General features: G+C 43.0%; 1 protein-coding gene and 2 long non-coding RNA genes across 12 annotated transcripts in view; 1 reads left to right on the plus strand and 2 right to left on the minus strand.

Moving 5' to 3' along the window:
* LOC128422691 (uncharacterized) overlaps positions 1-3,050 on the minus strand; it is a 7,063-nt gene extending 4,013 nt beyond the window's left edge. Inside the window, exon 1 of the long non-coding RNA XR_008332570.1 lies at positions 2,962-3,050. This is a non-coding gene — a long non-coding RNA (uncharacterized LOC128422691). The remainder of the gene's footprint in view (positions 1-2,961) is intronic.
* Positions 1,544-21,395, plus strand: DMC1 (DNA meiotic recombinase 1). 10 transcript variants are annotated; one of them, XM_053407040.1, is made up of 14 exons: positions 1,544-1,593; positions 4,017-4,107; positions 4,788-4,832; positions 5,874-6,020; positions 7,153-7,235; positions 8,891-8,943; positions 9,402-9,443; positions 10,437-10,509; positions 10,786-10,877; positions 11,738-11,811; positions 12,353-12,467; positions 18,470-18,530; positions 19,862-19,978; positions 20,551-21,395. In XM_053407040.1, exons 2-14 carry the CDS (start codon positions 4,051-4,053, stop codon positions 20,618-20,620), a joined length of 1,029 nt encoding a protein of 342 aa, XP_053263015.1. In that variant the 5' UTR covers positions 1,544-1,593; positions 4,017-4,050; the 3' UTR covers positions 20,621-21,395. The 10 variants fall into 10 exon arrangements, with proteins under 10 accessions (XP_053263015.1, XP_053263018.1, XP_053263010.1 ...); XM_053407043.1 differs by having other exon boundaries at positions 1,572-1,593; positions 4,057-4,107; XM_053407035.1 differs by lacking the exon at positions 1,544-1,593 and adding an exon at positions 1,700-1,822.
* On the minus strand, positions 12,261-18,609 carry LOC128422692 (uncharacterized). Its single transcript, XR_008332571.1, has 2 exons — positions 18,307-18,609; positions 12,261-12,696 (listed from the first exon to the last, which is right to left on the minus strand). It is a non-coding gene; the product is annotated as an uncharacterized LOC128422692 (long non-coding RNA).
* Positions 21,396-21,908: the final 513 nt, after the last annotated feature.

The following is a 21,908-nucleotide window of genomic DNA, read 5'->3' on the forward strand; positions in this document are numbered from 1 at the left end:
GCCAATCCTCTTGCAATAGCTACGTTCAACAGTGCGAACTGGAGAGTAAGGCTATGTTTGTGCTCCTGCATTTCTGAACCATAGATTTAAGTACTGGGATATAGTCAAGGTGCATATGAAATAGTTTTTAAATTGTGTCTCTAAGCATGTACAGAATACCTTTCCCTCATCACTGAAAAGAATCACATCCCATCAATCCCAATGAATTTGGGCAAAGAGTACTCACTATTTTTAGTAAATAAGTATTGTTCTGTCCCATAATTAAGTTTCCAGTGGGAGTGCGAATGGTGACAGTGGGCATATATGGCTCCCATATGTGAGCAAACACGTTAAATGTCTTGTACATGTCCTATAAGAAGTACTATGAATCTGTTCGTCCTTTGACATCACTTATGAAGCTGCTGCTCCATATCCCCTTTCAGTCTGAGGTGTGACAGAAGGATACAATGAATGGACTCTTTTCTGTAGTGGTGTCTAGATAGTAGACAACATTTCTCAACCAGTTAGCCTGGCCCAATTACTGCTCATTTTCTGACTACTGGCCAACACTCTCAGTTGGCAGGCTTTTAAAAGTATGATTTTTATTAACATGATGCTGAAGTTGTTTGCGCTGATGGTGTATTTTACTGGTAGTTTTGATGTGTGCTTTGTTTTGATCATATTTTAGTTACTGTTTTAACTTATCATTTGCTGCCCTGTTCCCAAAAGGTATCATATAAATGTTGAAAGTAAATAAAATGCTTTCAGATTCTGTGTTTATATGATTCTAAGCAGCCAAATCCTTTCTGTGCTGCTTTTTCCCTTTCTAAGAATTTTAAGAATTTTAAAGGATATGTAGCAGAATTTCTTTCTTTCTTTCTTTCTTTCTTTCTTTCTTTCTTTCTTTCTTTCTCTCTCTCTCTCTCTCTCTTTCTTTCTCTCTCTCTCCAGACATGCCGTGTACCAAATTCATACCAAATTCAAAATGTAAGATAAGAATTCATGGGCCTGATCCTCCTTGCAGATGGTAGAGGTCAAATTCTTATTACTCTGGTAAAGCCAGACAGAAGCCTGCAGGTGTGAACATGTTCCCAAAGCATGGCCCAATAGCACAACCAACTGGTGCATTCATACATTTGTCTCTTTGATACGTTCTTACATAGGTTTGCTTTGTTTCCTGAGAATGTGTTTGCTTTGTTTGCTTCTCCTAACCCGTGTACAGTTAAAGATTGCAATAAAAAAACCTGCTAATCTTTGTTGGCCTTCCTGATTGCTCTCTCCTCCACCCAGCTCCCTCACTCTTTAATGTCCCTACTCATTGCTGGGCTGTGAACCAGTCAGGATCTCAACATTACAGGCCATTTTTATTTTCAGATATCTCCCCCCCCCCCTTTGGACTGTGGTTGACGGCTGCACTGAACATGATTTAAACCAGGCATAGGCAAACTTGGCCCTCCGGATGTTTTGGGACTACAACTCGCATCATCCCTGACCACTGGTCCTGTTAGCTTGGGATGATGGGAGTTGTAGTCCCAAAACATCTGGAGGGCCGAGTTTGCCTATGCCTGATTTAAACCCATAGTTAGACTTCCAGCTACTACAGCCTGTTCTTGAGTGAGACTGAGGGGTGGCCTGGGTACTTAATACATAGTGGGAAGGAGGCTCTGTGTAGTTGGACAGGATATCTAGTAGTTTTCTGGATATCTGCCTCCTTGGGTTCTCTGGAGAAAATACATAAAAACTGAGGCCAATGGGACAGGCCATTTTCTGTCTTGGGAGCTATTTTACTGCTAGCGCCACATCCTTCAGACTGTGGCTCCAAACCCATCTGCACACTGCCCTAGTAGGTGACATGGAGGATATGTTCTCAATGGCTACAAGTCACAATGGGTATATGCCAAACTTCCCAAAAGCATCAGATTGGTGTCTAAGTCTCTTCCATTGACACCGCATGGCCCCTCTAAGCACCACCAGGCTGTGCTCTTGATCTGTCAAAATGCCTGCAACTTTGCTCCAAGGTACCCTCAGGAGATCTAGCAACCCCTAGACATACAACATCTATATTCTTCTTCCGGTGTAAATGTGGATAGGATTGAAGCATTTATCATCTTTGAGTGGGTGGTTGTTTTTTTAATATACATTCCCCAGCTACCCAGAGTATACCTGGAAGCCATTTTGGCTTCATTTTTCTCCTCAGATCTGGCAGCTCTGTCTAGCAGCTTTTACACCTTTTTTCATCCAACACTGGAGTGTGAATCCCAGAGCGTGTAGCAGAAGCAGACTTGCTTGTTTAAACCAAGTCAGCCTCAGTCCTATGTTACCACAGAGGCTGGGGGAAGGTTTGATTTATTGGGCAGGAGAGGTGAGGGGGAGGTAAAAGGCTGAACATAAAAATTGATACATCTGAACATTTTCAAAAACTCTAACCTTAACCCTATCACAATCTGAAATAATACATCATCTCTCCTTTGTAACATCTGATCCTAAATGTGACCCAAAGTCTCAGGGTTTTAGTTTGCTTTTCAGGGCATCCAGGAAGAAGTAAATGTCATGGTAAAAAGTTAGAAGCACAGGGGGAAAAAATGCTCTTTCCCACCATACATTATTCTGAGCCTTCTCTGCCACTTGAACGCTTAAACTGCCCTCCTTTTTCTGGCACATTCTTCTAGTTTTAGTATATATTTACTATCTGTCAAAGTGCTGGAGGGTCAGAAACAATAAAAAAATACTGAAAACACATGAGAAAGAGGGTCATGACCTTGCACTGGATATATTAGAAGAGTGCCACTAGATTTTACCTCAAAAAAGATACTAGTATGGGTGGATTCACATTACTGTTTCAGCAAAAGGAGATTTCTTTTAGTAATGTGATGAGAACTGTATGGCACTGGAATGGTTTCAGTGATACACTGGTGAGTCATGGCGAGTGCTCTCACCTCACATACCTAAAAAAAAATACCTCACAATTAGTAAAACAGTCACCTGAGTCGTCTCCTGGCCTCTGTTCCATTTTCACTTTGCGGCACTGGAATCTGAGGTAAAGAACATACTTATAGCCTCACTTCTTCCTGATATGTAGCGCCACTGTCCAAAAATGGGAATGGACACAGTTGTATAATTTAAAAATATATATATTTAAACCTGTATCATGGTCAAGAAAGTTGGGAACAATGAGAAAACAATGTGCAAGTATGATGTGATCTTCAATAAATAGGCAAGATGTTATAAAAAAGGAGTTACAACATGCCCTTCATCTTTTTAATTGGATGCTTCCCATCTTGTCATTACCAAGGAGCGGGTGGTTATGTTACCTCAGGAAAATATTTTTACCTTTTCCTAAAGCTATTTTGAAACATGACGATTACGAATTAGTGGTTTTTCGCTTTCTCACTGTTAAATCACTTGTCACTTCAATAGCATATTGTTGAATTGAAACTGAGTGATTGGATGGCAGATGCCATTCTTTTCTTCAAGTTGAGAGCATTCCACAGTTTTAGCATGAGAGAAGAAGTTTTAGCATGAGATAGACTGAAGACCAATCCATATTTTTGAGGTGTTGAGGTCTACGTATAGTGACTTGATCGCCTCATTTTCATGTGAGGAGCTCTTTACAGGAGGCTCACGTGAACATTTTCAAAATTATCACAACAGAAAAGAAAAACAAAAAGCTTTCAAAATCTGTATTTTCTTTTATATGGTAAATTTGGAGATTTTTTATGTGGGAACTCTCTTACACCATAGATTTCATTTAATATCAAATGCTCCAGTGCTCCATAACGGATGTGAGTCTCACAACCCAGGCTGAATAAATTAGCCATTGCTACCTCAGTGTGATGGAAGTTTTCAAGCATGTTGGAATCAAACAACTCTCTCTAAAATCTATGATAAAACTATTCAGTACACTTAGTCCCTTCTTGGTCATGCTATATAAGTGACGAAGGCTGCCGTCTTATATGAAGTGCACACACCAGATCCATAAAAGTGTTGCATATCTTATTGCTTTATATGCTTTTACACTCTCCAATTGCTTCCTGCAGCACTGATTGAAATCTTACTATATCTTATATTACAATGAAGTCCATGGAGGATCAAGTTGTGCAGGAAGAACCAGGATTCCAGGATGATGAGGTATAGATGCAAAGTTTGTTTTGTCTGGAATCCTCAAGAAAATTATACAAAATAGAATAAAACATTCATTTTTTTTAGTAAACAAAATGGTTCATTTTTGAGTAAACTTAGAAGATGTGCATACTCATATAATTTTGCTGGGTGGCAACTTGAAAGGGGGCATTCTCCAAGGGCAGCCCCTAAGCTGCCCACAGAGGCACATCTGGCACCTTTATAGTATAGCTTTCATCATAAGCTGAAATGCACCTCTCTTTATCCTGGCCTTTAGCACCTGAGGTGCATGTTTTAGGACCCATCCTCTTCTTTTGATTGTAAATTGTTTTAACTGATTTTAATGTTGTATTTTTATATTACCTGGGACCGTATGGTGAAGGTTTGGTAAAAAAAAAAATCAAATTAATTCATTACAATTAATTAATTGCAACTATTAAGAAACCCCAGTGCTTTTTTCTAGAAAAATAGGTGCCGGTACTCACCATAAAGTTGTTACAGTACGTGCCATACTTTTTAACCAAAAAAGTGGTCCTGGTACTGCGTACCCTTGAGCATGGAAAAAACCCTCTAAAAGTAATCCCTGCTCTGGGATAACATATAGTTGGTTGACCAAAGTAAGAGATATGTGCATAAATATCAAAATAACGAAGATTCTCGTAGTTGCTGTTGTTTTTGCATCCCTTTAGGAGTCCTTTTTCCAGGACATCGACCTGCTACAGAAGCATGGAATTGTAAGCACACTTTAAAAATGCATCTGTATCCTTATTTGCCTTTCTACTCTCTGTTTGAGCTCTGACTGCTATTATGAAGCGGGCGTCACATCCTTAATTTCAAGCAAGAAAACATAAAATTTTCAGTCTTTTATAGTAATCAAGATTACTTGGACTATGTGTACACTACTGTTAAACTGAGATAAACTGTGGTGGCCAGGTGAAAAAGACCATTGTGTCTGCTGAAATTCCTTCTTCTACACAACTTACAAAGCTGCAAGAACTCTGTCTTTTTTTATTTTTACCTGGCCATCCTAAAGGTAATGACTAACATAAATGCAGCCTGTACCCAAAAAGATACTCAGCTGTTCCATTGTTCGTGCCATTGATAAGCTACTGCACTGGAACTGATTTTATTACCTTCACAGAGAAATTATTAAATGTCCAGTACATTCAGAAAAAATACAATGAATGCTTAGAGAACTACAGGGTATAAGTACTCCTATCTGGATAGCACCAGAAAATTACATAGAAATGGTACAGCTTAATATTCTTAGAAATCAGGGATGGGGGGAACCTGAGACTCTCCAGATGTTGTTGGACTTCAGTTCCCATCCATTGCTGCCAGCATGGCCAATTGATAGGGGTGATAGGAGTTGTAGTTCAGCAACATTTGGAGGATTATAGGTTCCCCATTTGTGCTATACATCATTCTTTCCTGTTCTGCAATTTTGCCTTTGATTTCCAGCTGCCTAGGAAAACAAAGAGACCCAAACAATATATAGGCGCCACATTCATTCTGTTAATTTATTTTCATAATGTTGATCCAGCCTTTCTTTCTGAAAAGGACCTTACTAAAAACACACACCATAGAGTAGAAATCACTTGCATTTATTGATTAAAATGAGATAAAAATAAATGTAATTAGGAAACCTGCAGCAAACACCATTTTTAAGCCCTCCTAATTTTAATGAGGAACAAGATTTTGGTTTATTAACCTCCTTGATATATGTAACATCTCATGAACATCAAGAGTTCTAATCCTTTTTATGTCCTTCACAGAATGTGGCTGATATTAAAAAGCTGAAAACAGTGGGAATTTGTACAATCAAAGGAATTCAGATGACAACTAGGCGGGCACTATGCAATGTTAAGGGACTCTCAGAGGCCAAAGTGGAGAAGATAAAAGAGGCAGCCAACAAACTTATAGTAAGCAAACTCTAGCACTCCATCCTTGGGTCATTTCACACTGATAGCATAAGATGGAATATAAGCATGACTGCTTTATTGAAACCCTCATATTAAATATTTGTACCAGTTAATGTGCCTGGCAAGCCATCATAACTTCACCCAGGAATGGTTGGCAATCCAGTACATATCTATCTATCTAGGAGTAACTGTTGGTATATTTCTAGCTAAGTACTTTCTTGGTCAAAACACTTATATTAGAGGTCAATTTCACATATTATGGAAGCTGTGTTTTTCTATGATGAGCCATTGTGAGGCAGTTCAATGCATTTGTTTCACCACATTAACTTTGAAAGCATGTGGCAAGAGAACCATGGCTTTCTGCAATTTGTACTCATGGTAAACACATAATGAAATAAATGTGTAGCTGCTTCCCATGTTTTAGAGATCATTGTCAAAACATGCAGTAAACATTAATTCACTAGTTCAGAAGTTGGAAATTGCCTTCTAATCAGATGTCAACTATCACAGAAACAGAGGAAATGCATCACAAAAAGGACAAAATATGGCACATACCTGCATATGCTACTTCATATGTGCAAATTTAGAAAGAATGTGTTGTATGTATCCAATGGTATTGATCAGCTGATTGACTTCTATGAGCAGGACTGGGTGGGAAGCAATTTCCAGCTATTTCCCCTCCCCACTGCAGCCTCCTGTGTCCTCCTAAATCTGCTCTAGGGGGTTCTCCTAACACTCTGGGGTAGAACTGGAAGTTTGGGGGAGGCAGGGAATCATGAAAAATTGCTTCTCTCTTCATTCCACTGAACACAACCTTACAGCCAGCCGACACATTATTATTTTTTTAATGGACCAGACAGCCCTGCAGTAGAGGACTCTTCTCTATTAAGTAGGGAAGGGTCGTGGCTACAGCACATGCTTAGCATGCCAAAGGTTCCAGGTTCAATCTTCAGTATGTCCTGATAGGGCTGGAAGACATCCCCTGTCTGAAATCTAGGATTTCAGCTGCCAGTTAGTGTAGAAAAGGTTTGGGGAATGTGTGGCCATCTAGATGTTGTGGGACTAGAGCTCCCATCATCCTTGATCATTGTTTATGCTGATTAAGGTTTCAACTGCTTTTTGCTTCTTACAGGAACCAGGATTTTTGACAGCTTTTGAGTACAGTGAGAAACGTAGGATGGTATTCCATATCACCACTGGAAGTCAAGAATTTGAGTTAGTAAACAGCCAACACTGCTTTTTATTTAACTCAGTATTTCAAGAAGCTTTTGTTGTTGCTGCTTGTTTTGTTGTTTGTTTGTTTGCTAACAAGTTCTATATCCAGACCCAATTTAACAGCTAACAGTGTCACACTATGCATGGCTGCTCTGAAACAAGTCCTGTTAAATTCAATGGACCTTACTCCCAGGCAAGTGTGTATATAGGACTGAAGCCTAATGATGCCAGGGCCATTATCCTGTCTTCTCCCAACTTAAGGTCCTAGGGAAGTCCAAGCTGATGTCCTGACACTCCTTATAGGACAGAGGATGCAATCCCAAGAGCAGGGTCAAGACAAAGAAAGTCCAGTCAAGTAATTGAGTCAAAACTGACAATCCAGTAAGGGTAGACTAGGGATGGGAAACCTGTGTCCCTCTAGGAGTTGTTGGACCACAGTTCCCATCAGCTCTAGCTAGCTTGGATAATGAGCAGGGAAGTTGGTGTTGTATTCTAGCAACATCAGGAGGATTGCACATTCTGTAAATCTGGAGCAGTTGTCAAAACCTAACCAGGAAGCCAGGAAACACAAGGCAGCTTTTCATCTCCTGGAGAATTCAGAGTACCCAGTGGTGGCTAGGGAGAGCTGTTGCCTCAGTACTATGCGGAAGCCTTCTGAGTCTTCTGACTGAACTGCCTATCAGCACTGTGAAGAGCTGTCTGTTCTTTTGAAAGGCCATTGCCCTTTTCTGTCAGAAGTGCCTCCTACATACAGCACAAGAGATGACTTGGGCAGGTGTCCATATTCTTGGCATGGTAGTGGGGGTGGAGGAGCAATGGATCCCCAAGTGATGTCCTCTTTCCCAGATGAATTAAGTCAAATAACAGGACAAGCCATGTTGGTTACTCCCCATCCTTTAAGAAAGATGGAGCAGTTGGCAATTATATTATTAGGCAAAATGTGTGGCAATTTAGTAGATAGGGGAAAATATGTACAAACCACATTTAAAGCACAAACTTCCTTTTTAAAAAAATAGTGTACAAATAAGTGGGCTAAAGATCAATATACATTAAAAGGTTAGAGTCCAACACAGTTTGGCAAGTTTAAGCCCATTTGTTTCAATGAACAAGTGTAGCAAACTCCATGTTGGATTGTGGCCAAAATATTTAAATATCAGAAACTCTATCAACCAGTTATTTATATCTTCCTCTTCTACTGCTTCTTCAGAACAAGCAAGTTTATTAAGCCAACTTCAAATCATAGCTTAATATTGTGGCTTGTTCTGAAGATGTTAATTATAGCTTCCTGATTCAGATGAAATGGGAAACAAGAGTTAATGGAAGATTTTCTGGTTTATTTGCCAGTTTGTGCAAAGGGGCTGCATCTGTGGCCAACAGGCTTGTCCATATCTTGTTTTAATGGCTGTACAAATATTGTCATTTGATGTCACAACAGTAACCCTATAGTGTATATTCGAGATCTAAAAGAATAGCAATTTCCTGTAAGCTAGAAGCCAGCTAATAGCAACCCATGTTGTCCCTACAGGCTGTGAAAATCACATGCAGGGTCTTTCAACATGGGCACACTTTCCTTACAGCAAAAAGTTTATTTTATATTGCTTTCTTGGCTTTGTGACCTGTTTTGCATAACTTCTTCCCCTTATCTGCACTTCTAGTAAACTCTTGGGTGGTGGAATTGAAAGCATGGCAATTACTGAAGCCTTTGGAGGTGAGTGCAAGTATATCATGGAACATGTTCACTTCCCTAAGCTATTATAAGTGTGTGTTTGGGTGATACGATACTCTGGCTTGTTTGTAGAAATATTTAGGGGGCATACCCCTATTTTTTGTAGTGCATGTATTTGCTGGTGATGTCTGCCATTAGTGTTTTTGATGGGGCCATATAAATGAGTAAAAAGGGTGAATGGGTAATTTAAAAGAAATATTTATTTCAAGATCAGTTTAAGTTATGCCCTAAATTTCTTAAACTTAATCCAGCTTTGTGCAGTGTTCAGACAAACTTGTCTAAACATCAGCTGATGCATGGGGAGTTCAATTCTACTTTCCGCAGAAAGCAGCCCAAATAATTTGTGTATATGTGTGTTTGGGGTAGGTGGGGGGGGGAGAGAATATTGACTATATTGTTTCATATGACTAGCAAATTTAATGCTTTATATTTTTAATTAGAATTCCGAACCGGCAAAACTCAGCTTTCCCACACTCTTTGTGGTATGTATATGACACCCATCCTGAGAACTGTATGTTCTGTTTCCAAAAACTTGTAATTTGCTTTTTAAATAATAACTAATATAAATATTTCTGCATCGAGATTATCTATCTTAAGGACGAAGACCTAAAAGTATATTAGTTTTACAAATAAAAAAACTGCCACTAATTCTGATTACTATTTTAATGTTATTTAAAATTTCCAGATCTAACTTAACTTAGGGTACAATCCTAAAACCCCTCCAATGTTGTTGCCTGGGAGAGGTTAGGATGGTGTATATTCACCTCCCTGCCAAAGGAAAGGAGTGCTGCTGAGATGGGGAGGAATATGCCACAGCTGAGGCTTCTGGTATGCCCAAGCAGGCAGGAGGCTACTACCAACAGAGTTGGGGTAGAGTGATGGAGGCTTAGGACCTGCAGGACTCAAAGGTCTGCAGATCCCCCAAGGGATCATATCATTGGGTTCCTCAGCTAGTACAGCAGGGGGACGGGACAGTGAAGAGAAAACAACACCCTCAATCTCATTCCTCAACAGCTAGAACAAAATTGACCTTTTCCCAGTTTTCTAGGGTCAAAAGGCTCTCTGCTCCAGCTAATGTAGGATAGGGTTGCCATATTTCAAGGAGTAAAAGCCAAGACACCCCAAAAGTTGTTGAGTTTTTTTTACACAAGACCCAGGACAAAGCACCAGGAATGTCCAGGAAAATCTGGGTGTATGGCAGCCCAATGGCGGAGTCATTAACCAGTGAACTCTGCTATGCTCTATGGAAAGGGAAGTTCCTCCACTTTCTTGGAACTTCCTTCCATGTTGTGAGCTTTTGATCATGCCTTTGGGGGCTGGTCAAGAACAGAAATTACTTGGGATACTTCTAAGTAGTCTTGAGGATTTACACTGGCCTTACTATAAAGTTGATTATCAATAATGAAAAATTCCAGGTATTAAAATGGCATGTAGTAGGGCTTAAATTTGTTCACTCCTTATTGTGTGTTTTATAGTAACTGCCCAGCTTCCTGGAACGGATGGCTATACTGGTGGGAAGATTATTTTCATTGACACAGAAAACACCTTGTATCCTTTCTTTTGAGATATTACAGTTTTAACAGAATAAATTGGAAGATTTTCCTAATGGTGACAATAAAAAAAATGTTTTGTGGTGTTAAGATTTGAAGAGCCATTTATATGAAACTTGAGTTTTATGGGTGGGTGTGTAGAGAATACCATTTATTTAATTAACTGTAGTGCATGAAGAACTGCTGAGAAGAATTTTTGCTTGTATGGGAATTCAGCTACCACTTCTCAGAAACTGGATTAGAAACTAGATACCTTAACAAGGAAACACCCCAGCCGTCCAGACCGTCTTCGTGATATTGCTGATCGCTTCAATGCAGACCATGATGCAGTTCTTGACAATGTATTATATGCACGGGCATATACAAGTAAGATTGCAACTGAAGATTGCATGGAAATCCTCCCCACTTTAAGATTAAACAATTTTCAGCTCAGTACCAAGGGGCCATCAGGAATACTATGAATTACCATTTTAAAATATGAACTCTATATTTTTGTTGTTGTGGTCCTTATGCATTCCTGTAGTGTATATTATTATTTTACCTAATTTGCATTGGGTAAAAGTAGGTTTCAGCAGAACAAATTTAAGTCTGGGGTATAAAGCTTACCTGCATTGGGATGAACCCACTGGGCTTATCCACATGTACCTTTCCTCTGTGTTTTCCATGCACAGTCCATGCTTTAAGGTCTGTGGTCCAAGTAATCTTTTTTTTTTGTGCTCTGGAGCTCTCCCTGCAAAAACCTGTGCTTTACTGCTGATTCAGAGCAAACAGCAATGATAACAAGTGGTATAATTATATGCTCCCTTACCTTTAGATAGTTACCTTTGCCTAAAGCAGAAAACGTAGCAGTTATCTCAAGAAAAAAATGCAGAAGACAGTCCACAGTAGCATTGCTCAAAGTCAACTAAAGCTGTAAATGTGGGGTTGATTTCCACTGCTTCTTCAACAAACAATTGTGTCAAAAGCTCTTTTTGGATGTGCAAAAGCCACTTCAAGTCCTTCAGTATAGCATAATCTTTTAAAAAATCTTAAACGTTTTGTGGATGGAACCTTATATTATTACATGAGATGAAAGATATATTTTTGTTGGTGGAAAACTATGCTTCCACCAAATCCTCTGGAACACAAGTTTCTACTTTCTAAGCAAGCTACCTACTTCTTCCCCCCTTTCATATTGGTTTCTAACTGCTTTTCCTGTTTTTATCATTCTTCCATGGTGCTTCAAGGTGAACATCAGATGGAACTGCTTGACTATGTTGCTGCCAAATTCCATGAGGAGCCAGGCATTTTCAAACTATTGGTATAACTCATATGTTTATGTTAGTGATCTGCTTTGCTTTCCTTATTTTTATTACATATGTACTTTGTAGTTTTTATATTGTAATTTTATGTTGTGAACCACCCCGAGATCTATGAGTATAGGGTGGTATACAAATTTAATAAAAAAAGAAATATAAATAATAAGCTACACCCCTGTATCCACTAACATAAACCCCACAGAACTCAATTTATGTTACATTTATTCTAAAATGTATACCTAATTTCCTCCCTCCCAAAGGAGTAGTTCAAAGCAGCTAACATGTAAAACACAGAAAAATAAAAATAGAAGTCCAAATTTAAAATCCATTGCTGTACTATAAAAGAACACAACTTAACAGCTCCAAAAACAAAAAAAAAAACAAAAAAAAACCAACCCCACAGAAAACCCAGCATGGGACCCAATGGGACTGAATTCTGAGTAGACATGTATAAGATTGTGCTGTTCATTTATATATCTTGAATGTTTTCCAAGTAATTTTTTATCCTTTCACATCCCCTCCCTCTCTACTATTTCTTTGCAGGTAATCGATTCCATTATGGCGCTATTCCGCGTGGACTTCAGTGGTCGGGGGGAACTGGCTGAAAGGCAACAGAAGCTTGCTCAGATGCTGTCAAGGCTTCAAAAAATATCAGAAGGTATGAGAAGCATGTAAGGCAGAATACCATGCTTTTAGATGACTGAAAAATAACTGTTAGTGTAGCCCAAGGCTATTATCTTTTTTCTTCTTCTTCTTTAAGCACCGGCATTTTCACCAAATAATATACTGCCAGGAGAGCAAGTATAGTGTAGTAGATAAGTGTCAAGTTTGGTTGTGGGAAATGTATTTCACACCTCCACTCCACCATAAAATGTAACAAAAATGTGCTAAGTTGTAAAGGGAATTGGGGTTGCTCGTGCGTAAGGGGGCTGCTGCTCTATGCAACGTTGTCTGGCTAAACCTTTCCCTGGCTGGACAGCCCTTTCTCCGTGGCTGTCTCAGTCACTGGCAGAATCCGTCAGTGGGCGTTTCCTGAACTTCTTCCAACATAAAAGCTCTTTGACGCCAAGTCTCCGCCTAGCCTCCCTGCGCGGAAGTCTTCTGCGCAGAGTGGGCGTGGCCAGCGGAGGTCCTGGGCTCTCCCCGCTGGTCTCTGTGGAAGAGTCTTGGAGCCATCTCTCCGAAGTCCTTCCCTGCTCCCCTTTCTTCCTGGTGTCACGCCGATGTCCTTCCCCAAAGGAGGTGTTCTCTCTCTCCCTGCTGGTCCCTTCTCCTGCATCGTTGGGGAGCCTTACCTCCACTCTTGGCTCCGATGGCAGTTCCCTGACATCCACCTCCCCCCCAGGACCCCCCTCACCTCCGTTCCGTTCCTTTGGCCTAAATTCCTCCCTTTCCTCTGACGGTGATGCGGGGAAACCCCGGAAGGAGCTATCCCCATCCTCTGAAGATTCAAACATTGCTCTCCACCTGCTGCTATCTCTCCGCACAGGGTAATCTTCCCAGTCCGATTCCTCTCCCTCGGATACCTCTCCTCCCTCCTCTTCGGAGGCCGGAAACCCCATAAAATCTTCTTCCTCATCTGTGGTGCCAAATTGCTCCTCCCAGAACCTCGCTGTTGGTTTGGGCTTCCTTGGGAACCTGCTGTGAAACTCCCCCCGGAGATACTCATCCCTGATGGTTTCCGCAGGAACCCACGTGTTTTCCGACTCGGGTTCCCCCTCCCAAGCCACCAAATACTTCACCTGTCCTCCTCGCCATCTTGAATCGAGTATTTCCGTGGCTTGACTACTAAGTTCCCTCTCCTCTACGTGTGGGTGTGTGGGGACCTCTCTCTCTCGCCCTGGAAATTCCAGTCCCTCCCTATATGGAGAGAGTAAAGACCTATGGAACACCGGGTGTAGTTTCATGCTGGTCGGCAACTTGAGCCTGAAGGCCACGGGATTAACCTGCTGTGTCACCTCGAAAGGTCCCAGCCGCCTTGGCCGCAACTTCTTGCAACCTCCCTTGAACGGTAACCCTTGGGTTGACAACCACACCCGGTCCCCAACCCGTATGGTTTCCCCTTCCCTACAGTGCTTGTCTGCCTGCCTCTTGTACACTTCCTTGGCCCGTTCCAAGTTCATCTTAAGTTGTTGGTGTAAGGCCTCCATTTCTTCCACAAACTGCTCCGCTGCCGGTACACTCCACCTCTCCTCCCCTTCCCCTGGGAAGGCCCTGGGGTGACACCCATAATTGGCCATGAACGGGCTCATTCCCGTGGACACATGTTCCGCGTTATTGTACACAAATTCGGCCAGCGCTAGTTTCTCCACCCAATCGTTCTGCCTCTCGCTGACATAGCAGCGTAGGTATTGTTGGAGTATACTGTTCGCTCTTTCCGCTTGCCCGTTGGTCTCCGGGTGTCTGGCCGTCGAGAAGCTCACCTCGACTTGCAGCAAGCTCATGAGCTTCCTCCAGAACCTTGAAGTAAATTGCTTCCCTCGGTCGGACAAAACCCTCAAGGGGGCGCCATGCAGCCTGAAGATGTGATCCACAAACAGCCTGGCAGTTTCCTCTGCCGTCACCGCATGCGCGCAAGTGATAAAATGGCACATTTTTGTTAACAGGTCGACAACCACCATGACAGCTGTTTTGCCCCTTGACTTGGGCAAATCGGTCATAAAATCTATGGATACCACCTCCCATGGTCTTCCTGGTATGGGTAAGGGTGCCAGTAACCCCGCGGGCGCCGCCCTCTCCCCCTTCGCTCTCTGGCAGCAGTCGCACCCTCGTACGTACTCCCGTACATCTTCCCTCACTCTTGGCCACCAGAACTGCCTGGTGACAAGCAACATGGTTTTGTGTTGACCGAAATGCCCCGCCGTCGGGTTATCATGGAGTTGTTTGAGTACCCTTCTCCTCAAGTCATCCCCTGGTACGTACAGTGCTCCCCTGTAATACAGTACCTCTTCTTTCTCCTCAAAACCCCCATGGTTTTCCCCCGTGCCCCTGAGTTCCCTGATTTTGGTTTGGGCGAACTCGTCGTCCCTCGTCAGCCCGGCTAGTTCTCGTCTCCCTACTAATACTCCCCCACACACCCATCGGTTCTCGGGGATCACATGTCGGGCTTCTGGTGGTCCTTCTCCTTCCATGTACTCCGGCTTCCGGGAGAGGGCATCTGCTCTGACGTTTTCCTCTCCCGGCACGTACCGAATCTCAAAGAAAAACTTGGAGAACTCCTGAGCCCATCGCACCTGTCGCTGGTTGAGTACTCGTGCAGTCCTCCAGTATTCCAGGTTCTTATGGTCCGTGCACACCTGGATCTTGTGCTGCGCCCCTATTAACAAATGTCTCCAGTGTCAAAAGGCTTCATAAATTGCAAGCAGTTCCCGGTCATACACCGTGTAGTTTTGCTCTGACTTGCTCAGCTTCCTCGAGAAGAACGCGCACGGCCTCCAGCTGGACTGGTTTCCCGGCTGGAGCAGCACCGCCCCTACGGCTCGGTCTGACGTGTCTGTCTCCAGCCTCATTGGCTTCTGCAGATCCACGTGCAAGAGCTGCTCTTCCGAAGCGAACGCCCTCTTTAGCCTTTCAAAAGATTGCTGTGCCTCTTCTGTCCAGACGAACTTCTTTTTGCTACTGAGACAATCTGTGATGGGTGTGGTTAAGTGGGCGAAGTTCTTGATGAACTTCCGATAGAAGTTCCCAAACCCCAGGAACCTCTGCACGTCCTTCCGGGTCTTGGGGGTCTTCCATTCCAGCACCGCCTGCACCTTGCCTGGGTTCATAGCTAGGCCCTTGTCCGACAACCTGTATGCCAGGAACTCGACCTCTCGGGCGTGGAATTGGCACTTCTCCAGTTTGACCCACAACTGGTGTTCCTGTAGCCTCTTTAGCACTTCCCGGACGTCTCTGACATGCTGCTCCTCGTTGTCCGAATAGATTAACACATCATCTAAAAAGGCCACGCAATTCTTGTACAGCAGGGATCCCAACACATGGTGCATGAAAGATTGAAAACAGGCGGAGCCTGATTGTAATCCAAAAGGCATAACGAGGTACTCAAAGGCCCCCAGAGGGGTGAACATGGTGGTTTTCCATTCATCCCCCTCCCTCATCCTAATCAGATTGTACGCTCCCCGAAGGTCCAGCTTGGTAAAAATTTTCCCCTTCCTCACCCTGGTTAAAATATCGTCAATCCTGGGCATTGGGAAGGTCACGGGTTCCGATACAAGGTTCAATGCCCTGAAATCTACGACCAATCTGGGCTGTTTAGTGTCTTTTTTGTCCACAAAGAACACCGGACTGCCTCCCACCGCCCTTGATTCTCTTATGAAACCTCTTTTTAGGTTCTTGTCAATAAACTCCCGCAACTCCTGCATCTCCCTGTCCGACATGGCATACAGTTTACCCACTAGTAGCTGAGCTCCTGGGAGTAGGTTGATTTGACAGTCGAAGGGCCTATGGGGGGGCAGTTTATCCGCTTCCTTCTCGCTGAAGACATCCTGCAGGTCAGTGTATTGTGGCGGTACCTTCCCCTTTTCCCCCACCGCCATCCCTGCCACCCTGGCTACGGCCATCCTCGGGGTTCCCCCCCCGTGACAGTGTTCCAAGCAGTGAGCTGACCCAAAAGTAACTGTCCGCTGGTGCCATGCCACTACTGGATCATGTAGTGCCAGCCAACTCATTCCCAGTATGATTGGTGGTCCTGCCAGTGTGGCTACGTGAAAGGCAATGGTTTCTGTGTGTCTGGAGACCCTCATTGTCATGGGGGGAGTCTGGTGCGTCACTTCCCCTCCCAGGAGTTCTCTACCATCAATGGTCATTACTTGTAAGGGACACTCTAGAGGCAGGAGGTGTAGCTGATGCTCCAGCGCGAAATCCTTGCTGAAAAAATTGCAGGAACTGCCTGAATCCAGCAGTGCCTTAACCTTGATTGGGTGCCCATTAGGGAGTTCTAGCACCACCTCTATGGCTATGGCTGCTTGGGGGGGGGGTCTGGCTTGGGCACTTTTACTGGTTGCTGGCCTGGCTGCTGTGCCCGCTGATCGGCAGCCAAGCGTTGGCTTTTCCCTGCTCCTTATCTCCCCCCTCCTCACAGCCAGCAGCCCCCACCATTCCTTGCCATGCCTTCCTTTGAGGGCAGACCCTGGCAAAATGTCCTGGCTGTTGGCAGAGGAAACACTTCTTGACTGTTTTCCCCTCCTTTCCCTCCTTCTTTCGAACTTCACTGGAGCTTGAAACCCCGCGCGTGCTCCCCCAATCTCCATTGGTTCCACTGGCTGGGAAGGTTGCTCCGGTATTTCCGGAATGCGGTTGTCATGCCAACGCTCTCCTCTCCCCTCCCGCTTCTCTAGAGCGCGCGCTTCTTAGCGTACTCCTATCGCAAGTACAGCCTTAGTCAGCTGATCCATCGATTGAGGGCGGGGCGCACGGGAAAGTTCGTCCTTCACTGAGGGGGATAAGCCTTCCTCAAACAGCATTTGCACTGGTTCCGAGCCCAGTTCCCACCCAAGTCTATGGATAAACATCGCAAAACGCGACCGGTACTCTCTAACTGACTGGCCCCCTTGCTTGCACGCCATCAGTTCCCTGCGAGTCACACTCTGCTCCACTTCACTTGAGAACATGGCATCCATGGCGCCAAAAAATTTCCTAAGGTCCTTTAGGGCAGCATTCTGCGTTGCCATTAATGGCCGGATCCATTCGCTGGCAGCATCCTGAAGATGCCCGATAACATAAGCGACCCTCTCCCCATCGTCAGCAAAGTCATCATACTGCAGTTCCAGTGCGTACTGTACCTCCGTCCTGAATGCATTATAATCTCTGGGGTTTCCCCCAAACTTGTGCACCAGTCCCGGTACCTTCCTTGCGATGGGGGTGGGCTTCCCCTGGGCATCCTGAGTCCACCTTTCATCTAGCCGCGCCGCTAACAGAGCCACCTGCTGTTCCAAATCTCGGTTTCTCTCCTCCAGATTTGGCGCTGCCGCTGCTCCCTCTCCGGCGCCTGCTCCTCCGGTTTGACTCATGATGCTGCCTGTCCTGTCGTTGTGCACAAGCAATGTCAAAGTCTGACGGATTGCTGTAAAGGGAATTGGGGTTGCTCGTGCGTAAGGGGGCTGCTGCTCTAGGCAACATTGTCTGGCTAAACCTTTCCCTGGCTGGACAGCCCTTTCTCCGTTGCTGTCTCAGTCACTGGCAGAATCCATCAGTGGGCATTTCCTGAACTTCTTCCAACATAAAAGCTCTTTGACGCCAAGTCTCCGCCTAGCCTCCCTGCGCGGAAGTCTTCTGCGCAGAGTGGGCGTGGCCAGCGGAGGTCCTGGGCTCTCCCCGCTGGTCTCTGTGGAAGAGACTTGGAGCCATCTCTCCGAAGTCCTTCCCTGCTCCCCTTTCTTCCTGGTGTCACACCGATTTCCTTCCCCAAAGGAGGTGTTCTCTCTCTCCCTGCTGGTCCCTTCTCCTGCATCGTTGGGGAGCCTTACCTCCACTCTTGGCTCCGATGGCAGTTCCCTGACATAGGTGATTAAAACGCAGTTAATATTTTTCAATATTACGGGAACTTTAATAAGCATAGTTCACCATTTATTACTAGAAATGCTTAAAAACATTCTAGGAGGAAACATAATGAATTTTCTCTTTATATTTATCATCTTCCCTTGGACCTTGTTTTCACTGCAGAATATAATGTGGCTGTGTTTGTAACTAACCAGATGACTGCTGACCCGGGAGCAACAATGACGTAAGCAATTTATTAGCAATTTACTGCAATTTTTCATAAACCACAGAAATAGGAAGTAAGATAGTATAGGGAAAGGGCTAGGATATGAAGAATGTTAAACAGGTTTTTCTATATTCTTACTTCTCTGAGAGTGCACTGCAATTATGGGTAAAGAAGGACTAGTTAGCCATTGGTGCAACTCATGCCCCTTTCCATCAACATCAGTCTCAGAATGTTGCCCCTTAAAAAATCCACATTTCCAGAATATGCCAGTTGAAGTTCATAAGGAGAAGGATGGAGATCACTAGAGTTTCACTTTCAGATATAAATAGTTCTGGGGAGCTTCTCATCTGAGTGTTGGCACTTTTCAGCTTGGAAACCTGACATGGTGTTAAGTGTCTTTGCATTAAAAAAAAATGTATATAGCATCAGCTGAGTAGGGATGGTTCTGACAATGCCTAACAGACGGTGGAGGAACATGGGGAGTAATTTCCTTCATAGCCCCTTGTGTTTCTTGGAACACTATGGGGTTATCCACAGTTAACTATTGCCCTATGCTTTCTAGGCACAGGTCCACACTCCCAGTCCGTGTCTGAGCTCTCTCACCCACCCCCCAGAAAAACCTGGTGTTTACCGCTGAATCAGAGCAAACAGCAATTTGGGCTTCCCACAGATTACCCACAGAGTGGGTCTTCATGGGGAAAGCCCAGGGGCAAAAAGAAAAAAAGCACTCAGACACAGAGCTGGAAAGCCTGGACCTGTGCCTAGAAATGTGGAGCAAAGTTAAGTGTGGATGAGCCCTGCCACTTAGCGGTACCTTTGCTTCATGCTTTTTTGTTGGAGCACTTTTCTTTTCTTTTTTGCTCTGCTTAGGGCTGTCATTTGTGGACAAGCCCTAAGCAATTTCAAGGTAGCATTGAAGGACCACATTCAAGGTTGTAGTAGTAGAGAAAATATAGAAATTAAACAAAATAACATCCACAGCTATTCTTCACTACAATTATCTTTATGTGTTTGTAACCAGAAGTGATGTACCTTTTATGTACCCCTTAAAAATTCCCTATCTGAAGCAGCTGGTGATCATTGCTCTGCAATGTATGGAAGGGTGTTGGCCATCACAATTATTCTAGGGTAGCCATACGTCCAAAATTTCCCGGACATAGTGATTTTTCTTAACACTTCATTTTTTATTTCGTCAAAACTAAAAAAAAACTCAACAACTCTGGCCTAAAATCAAATGAAATCAAATCTCAACAACTTTTGTGTCTGGATTTCTACTTTTTGAAATATGGCAACCCTAAATTATCCTATAACTCTCATCCAATCATTCTCTTTTTGTTTGTTTGTTTTAGCTTTCAGGCTGATCCCAAAAAGCCCATCGGGGGCCACATCCTCGCTCATGCTTCTACAACTAGGATTAGTTTGCGTAAAGGAAGAGGAGAGTTGCGTATTGCCAAGATATATGATAGGTAATATTGAAGTTGTGTGGTACAGAGCATGCTATAGTTCCAATGACTTATTATGGTTTATTTGGCTTCAAGTTAACTTTGTTTATGAATGGATGTTTATAAAAAAGGGAAGTGTGAATGAAGGAGGCACTCTTATCTTCAAATTAAGATTCAGGTTCCAAATAAGAGGGAAAACTGCCCTTACTAATCTGAACTAAACTTCTTTCCTCCTTGGCACCTTCAAAAGAACCAAATGTGTAATTAACAGTTCTTGCTAATTAGCCTAGGCCTATGGGTGTCTGTTTGATATTAAGGAGGATGGTAACCTAGTCTGAGTATTTATATTGATTCAGTTATGATTATCTGAGTCAGAATTCAAGTAAATCTGAAAAAATATGCTTGAAAACCATGTATGATCAAGGCTATTGCTTCTACCATGTAAAAAAAAAAGAAATCAATTCAATGAGAAAGTCAAAATAAATTGTATCCAAACCCCCATAAAAGTAATGTATGCACTGGATTCCCCCCCTTCTACATATCAATGCCTGCATGTACAGTTATTAAAAATGGACTCAAATTCTGTGTTTTCTCAGCCCAGAAATGCCTGAGAATGAAGCCACATTTGCAATAACTGCTGGAGGAATTGGAGATGCCAAAGAATAGGCAGAACTTGGTGGTGAACAAAGGAAGGCACGCCCACAAGCTAAATCGTGTCTAAACTTAGTTAATTCCTGGTTACTTTTGTTCCAAATCCAGAGTGTTTTAATTTCTAAACACTTGTTGACATTATCACTAGGAATGTTGTGATCTTTTGTAATTGTAGAGTAGGTTGGCTCTATGAAGGTAGTAAACTGGTCACGGTCAACCTCTGAAACCTGTATGGCTGAGCTTTTTGCATGCCGACACAGATTTTGTGCAAGGTGGCAACTGGCTTGCTACAACTTAGGTCTCAATACAAAGCAATTTCAATAGACTGAGAGGAACCCAGTGGGTATGAGAATTAAAGCTTACAAAATGCTTAGAAATTATTTTAAAGAGATGCTGTTAATTGTTTGTCGCCCTTTTTAAAACTGATGTTTCTGTTGCAAAAAAATCACATTCCACCTCAAGGACATAACACGCAACACTGTTTTCACCGCCAAGGGCTGCCTAACTATGTCCTTGAAGTCTTACAATGTTTGCATGTAGAATGGAATATAATAGCATGGAATGCTATTGAGAATAAAATAGTATTTATAAACTGCCCAGCATTTTAAAAAGTATGCTTGTCACTGGAGGCTCCAGATAAAGAATAAGCTGGTGTAGAAAAATGGAAATGGTTTTTGCTAGAGGAATAGAAGAATTGTTTATAATGTTGTTTTTATGAGTCTTGACAGCTCTATTTAACTGAAACTAAATTGTTTATACTTGCATTTTTAATAAAATGTAGCAGTTGCTAGCTTTTTCATCCATGAAATGCATTAAACTACTTTTTTCCATTTGTTATGTGGGTAACAAGTGGAAGCTGCCTCCCAATAAGTTTATTCTAATTGTCTTATTCTTCCTATGCAATCTGTGCCACTGACAGCTTATGTGTCAAGGAACTTTCTGCATCCAGCAATGCCAAACATAATCAAAAGGTGATTTTGAACATCCCTGAACACAATGTGGGGAGGGCTGATAGCATTACATTTTTGAACCTTAGGCTTGTGGGCTTCCTGCCTTTCTTCTCTTCCTTGGGCTCAATCACTATGAGATCAGAAACATTCGCTTCCTTTTAAAACTAACTGCAATTTGTTAATTCATGCAAACTGCCTGTGGTTTATCCAAACAAGTCAAGATCAAACCATGGTTTCTGATGCTGCCTCATTCAGATAAATCAAGGTTTAGCACCCTGTGCTGCTTTTAACTCAAGGATTTGGGCCTAGGACACATACAGTAATAATAAAGCAGACAGTACCTTGAGTAATCT

Source organism: Podarcis raffonei, chromosome 10, assembly GCF_027172205.1.
Source record: "Podarcis raffonei isolate rPodRaf1 chromosome 10, rPodRaf1.pri, whole genome shotgun sequence".
NCBI lineage: Eukaryota > Metazoa > Chordata > Lepidosauria > Squamata > Lacertidae > Podarcis > Podarcis raffonei.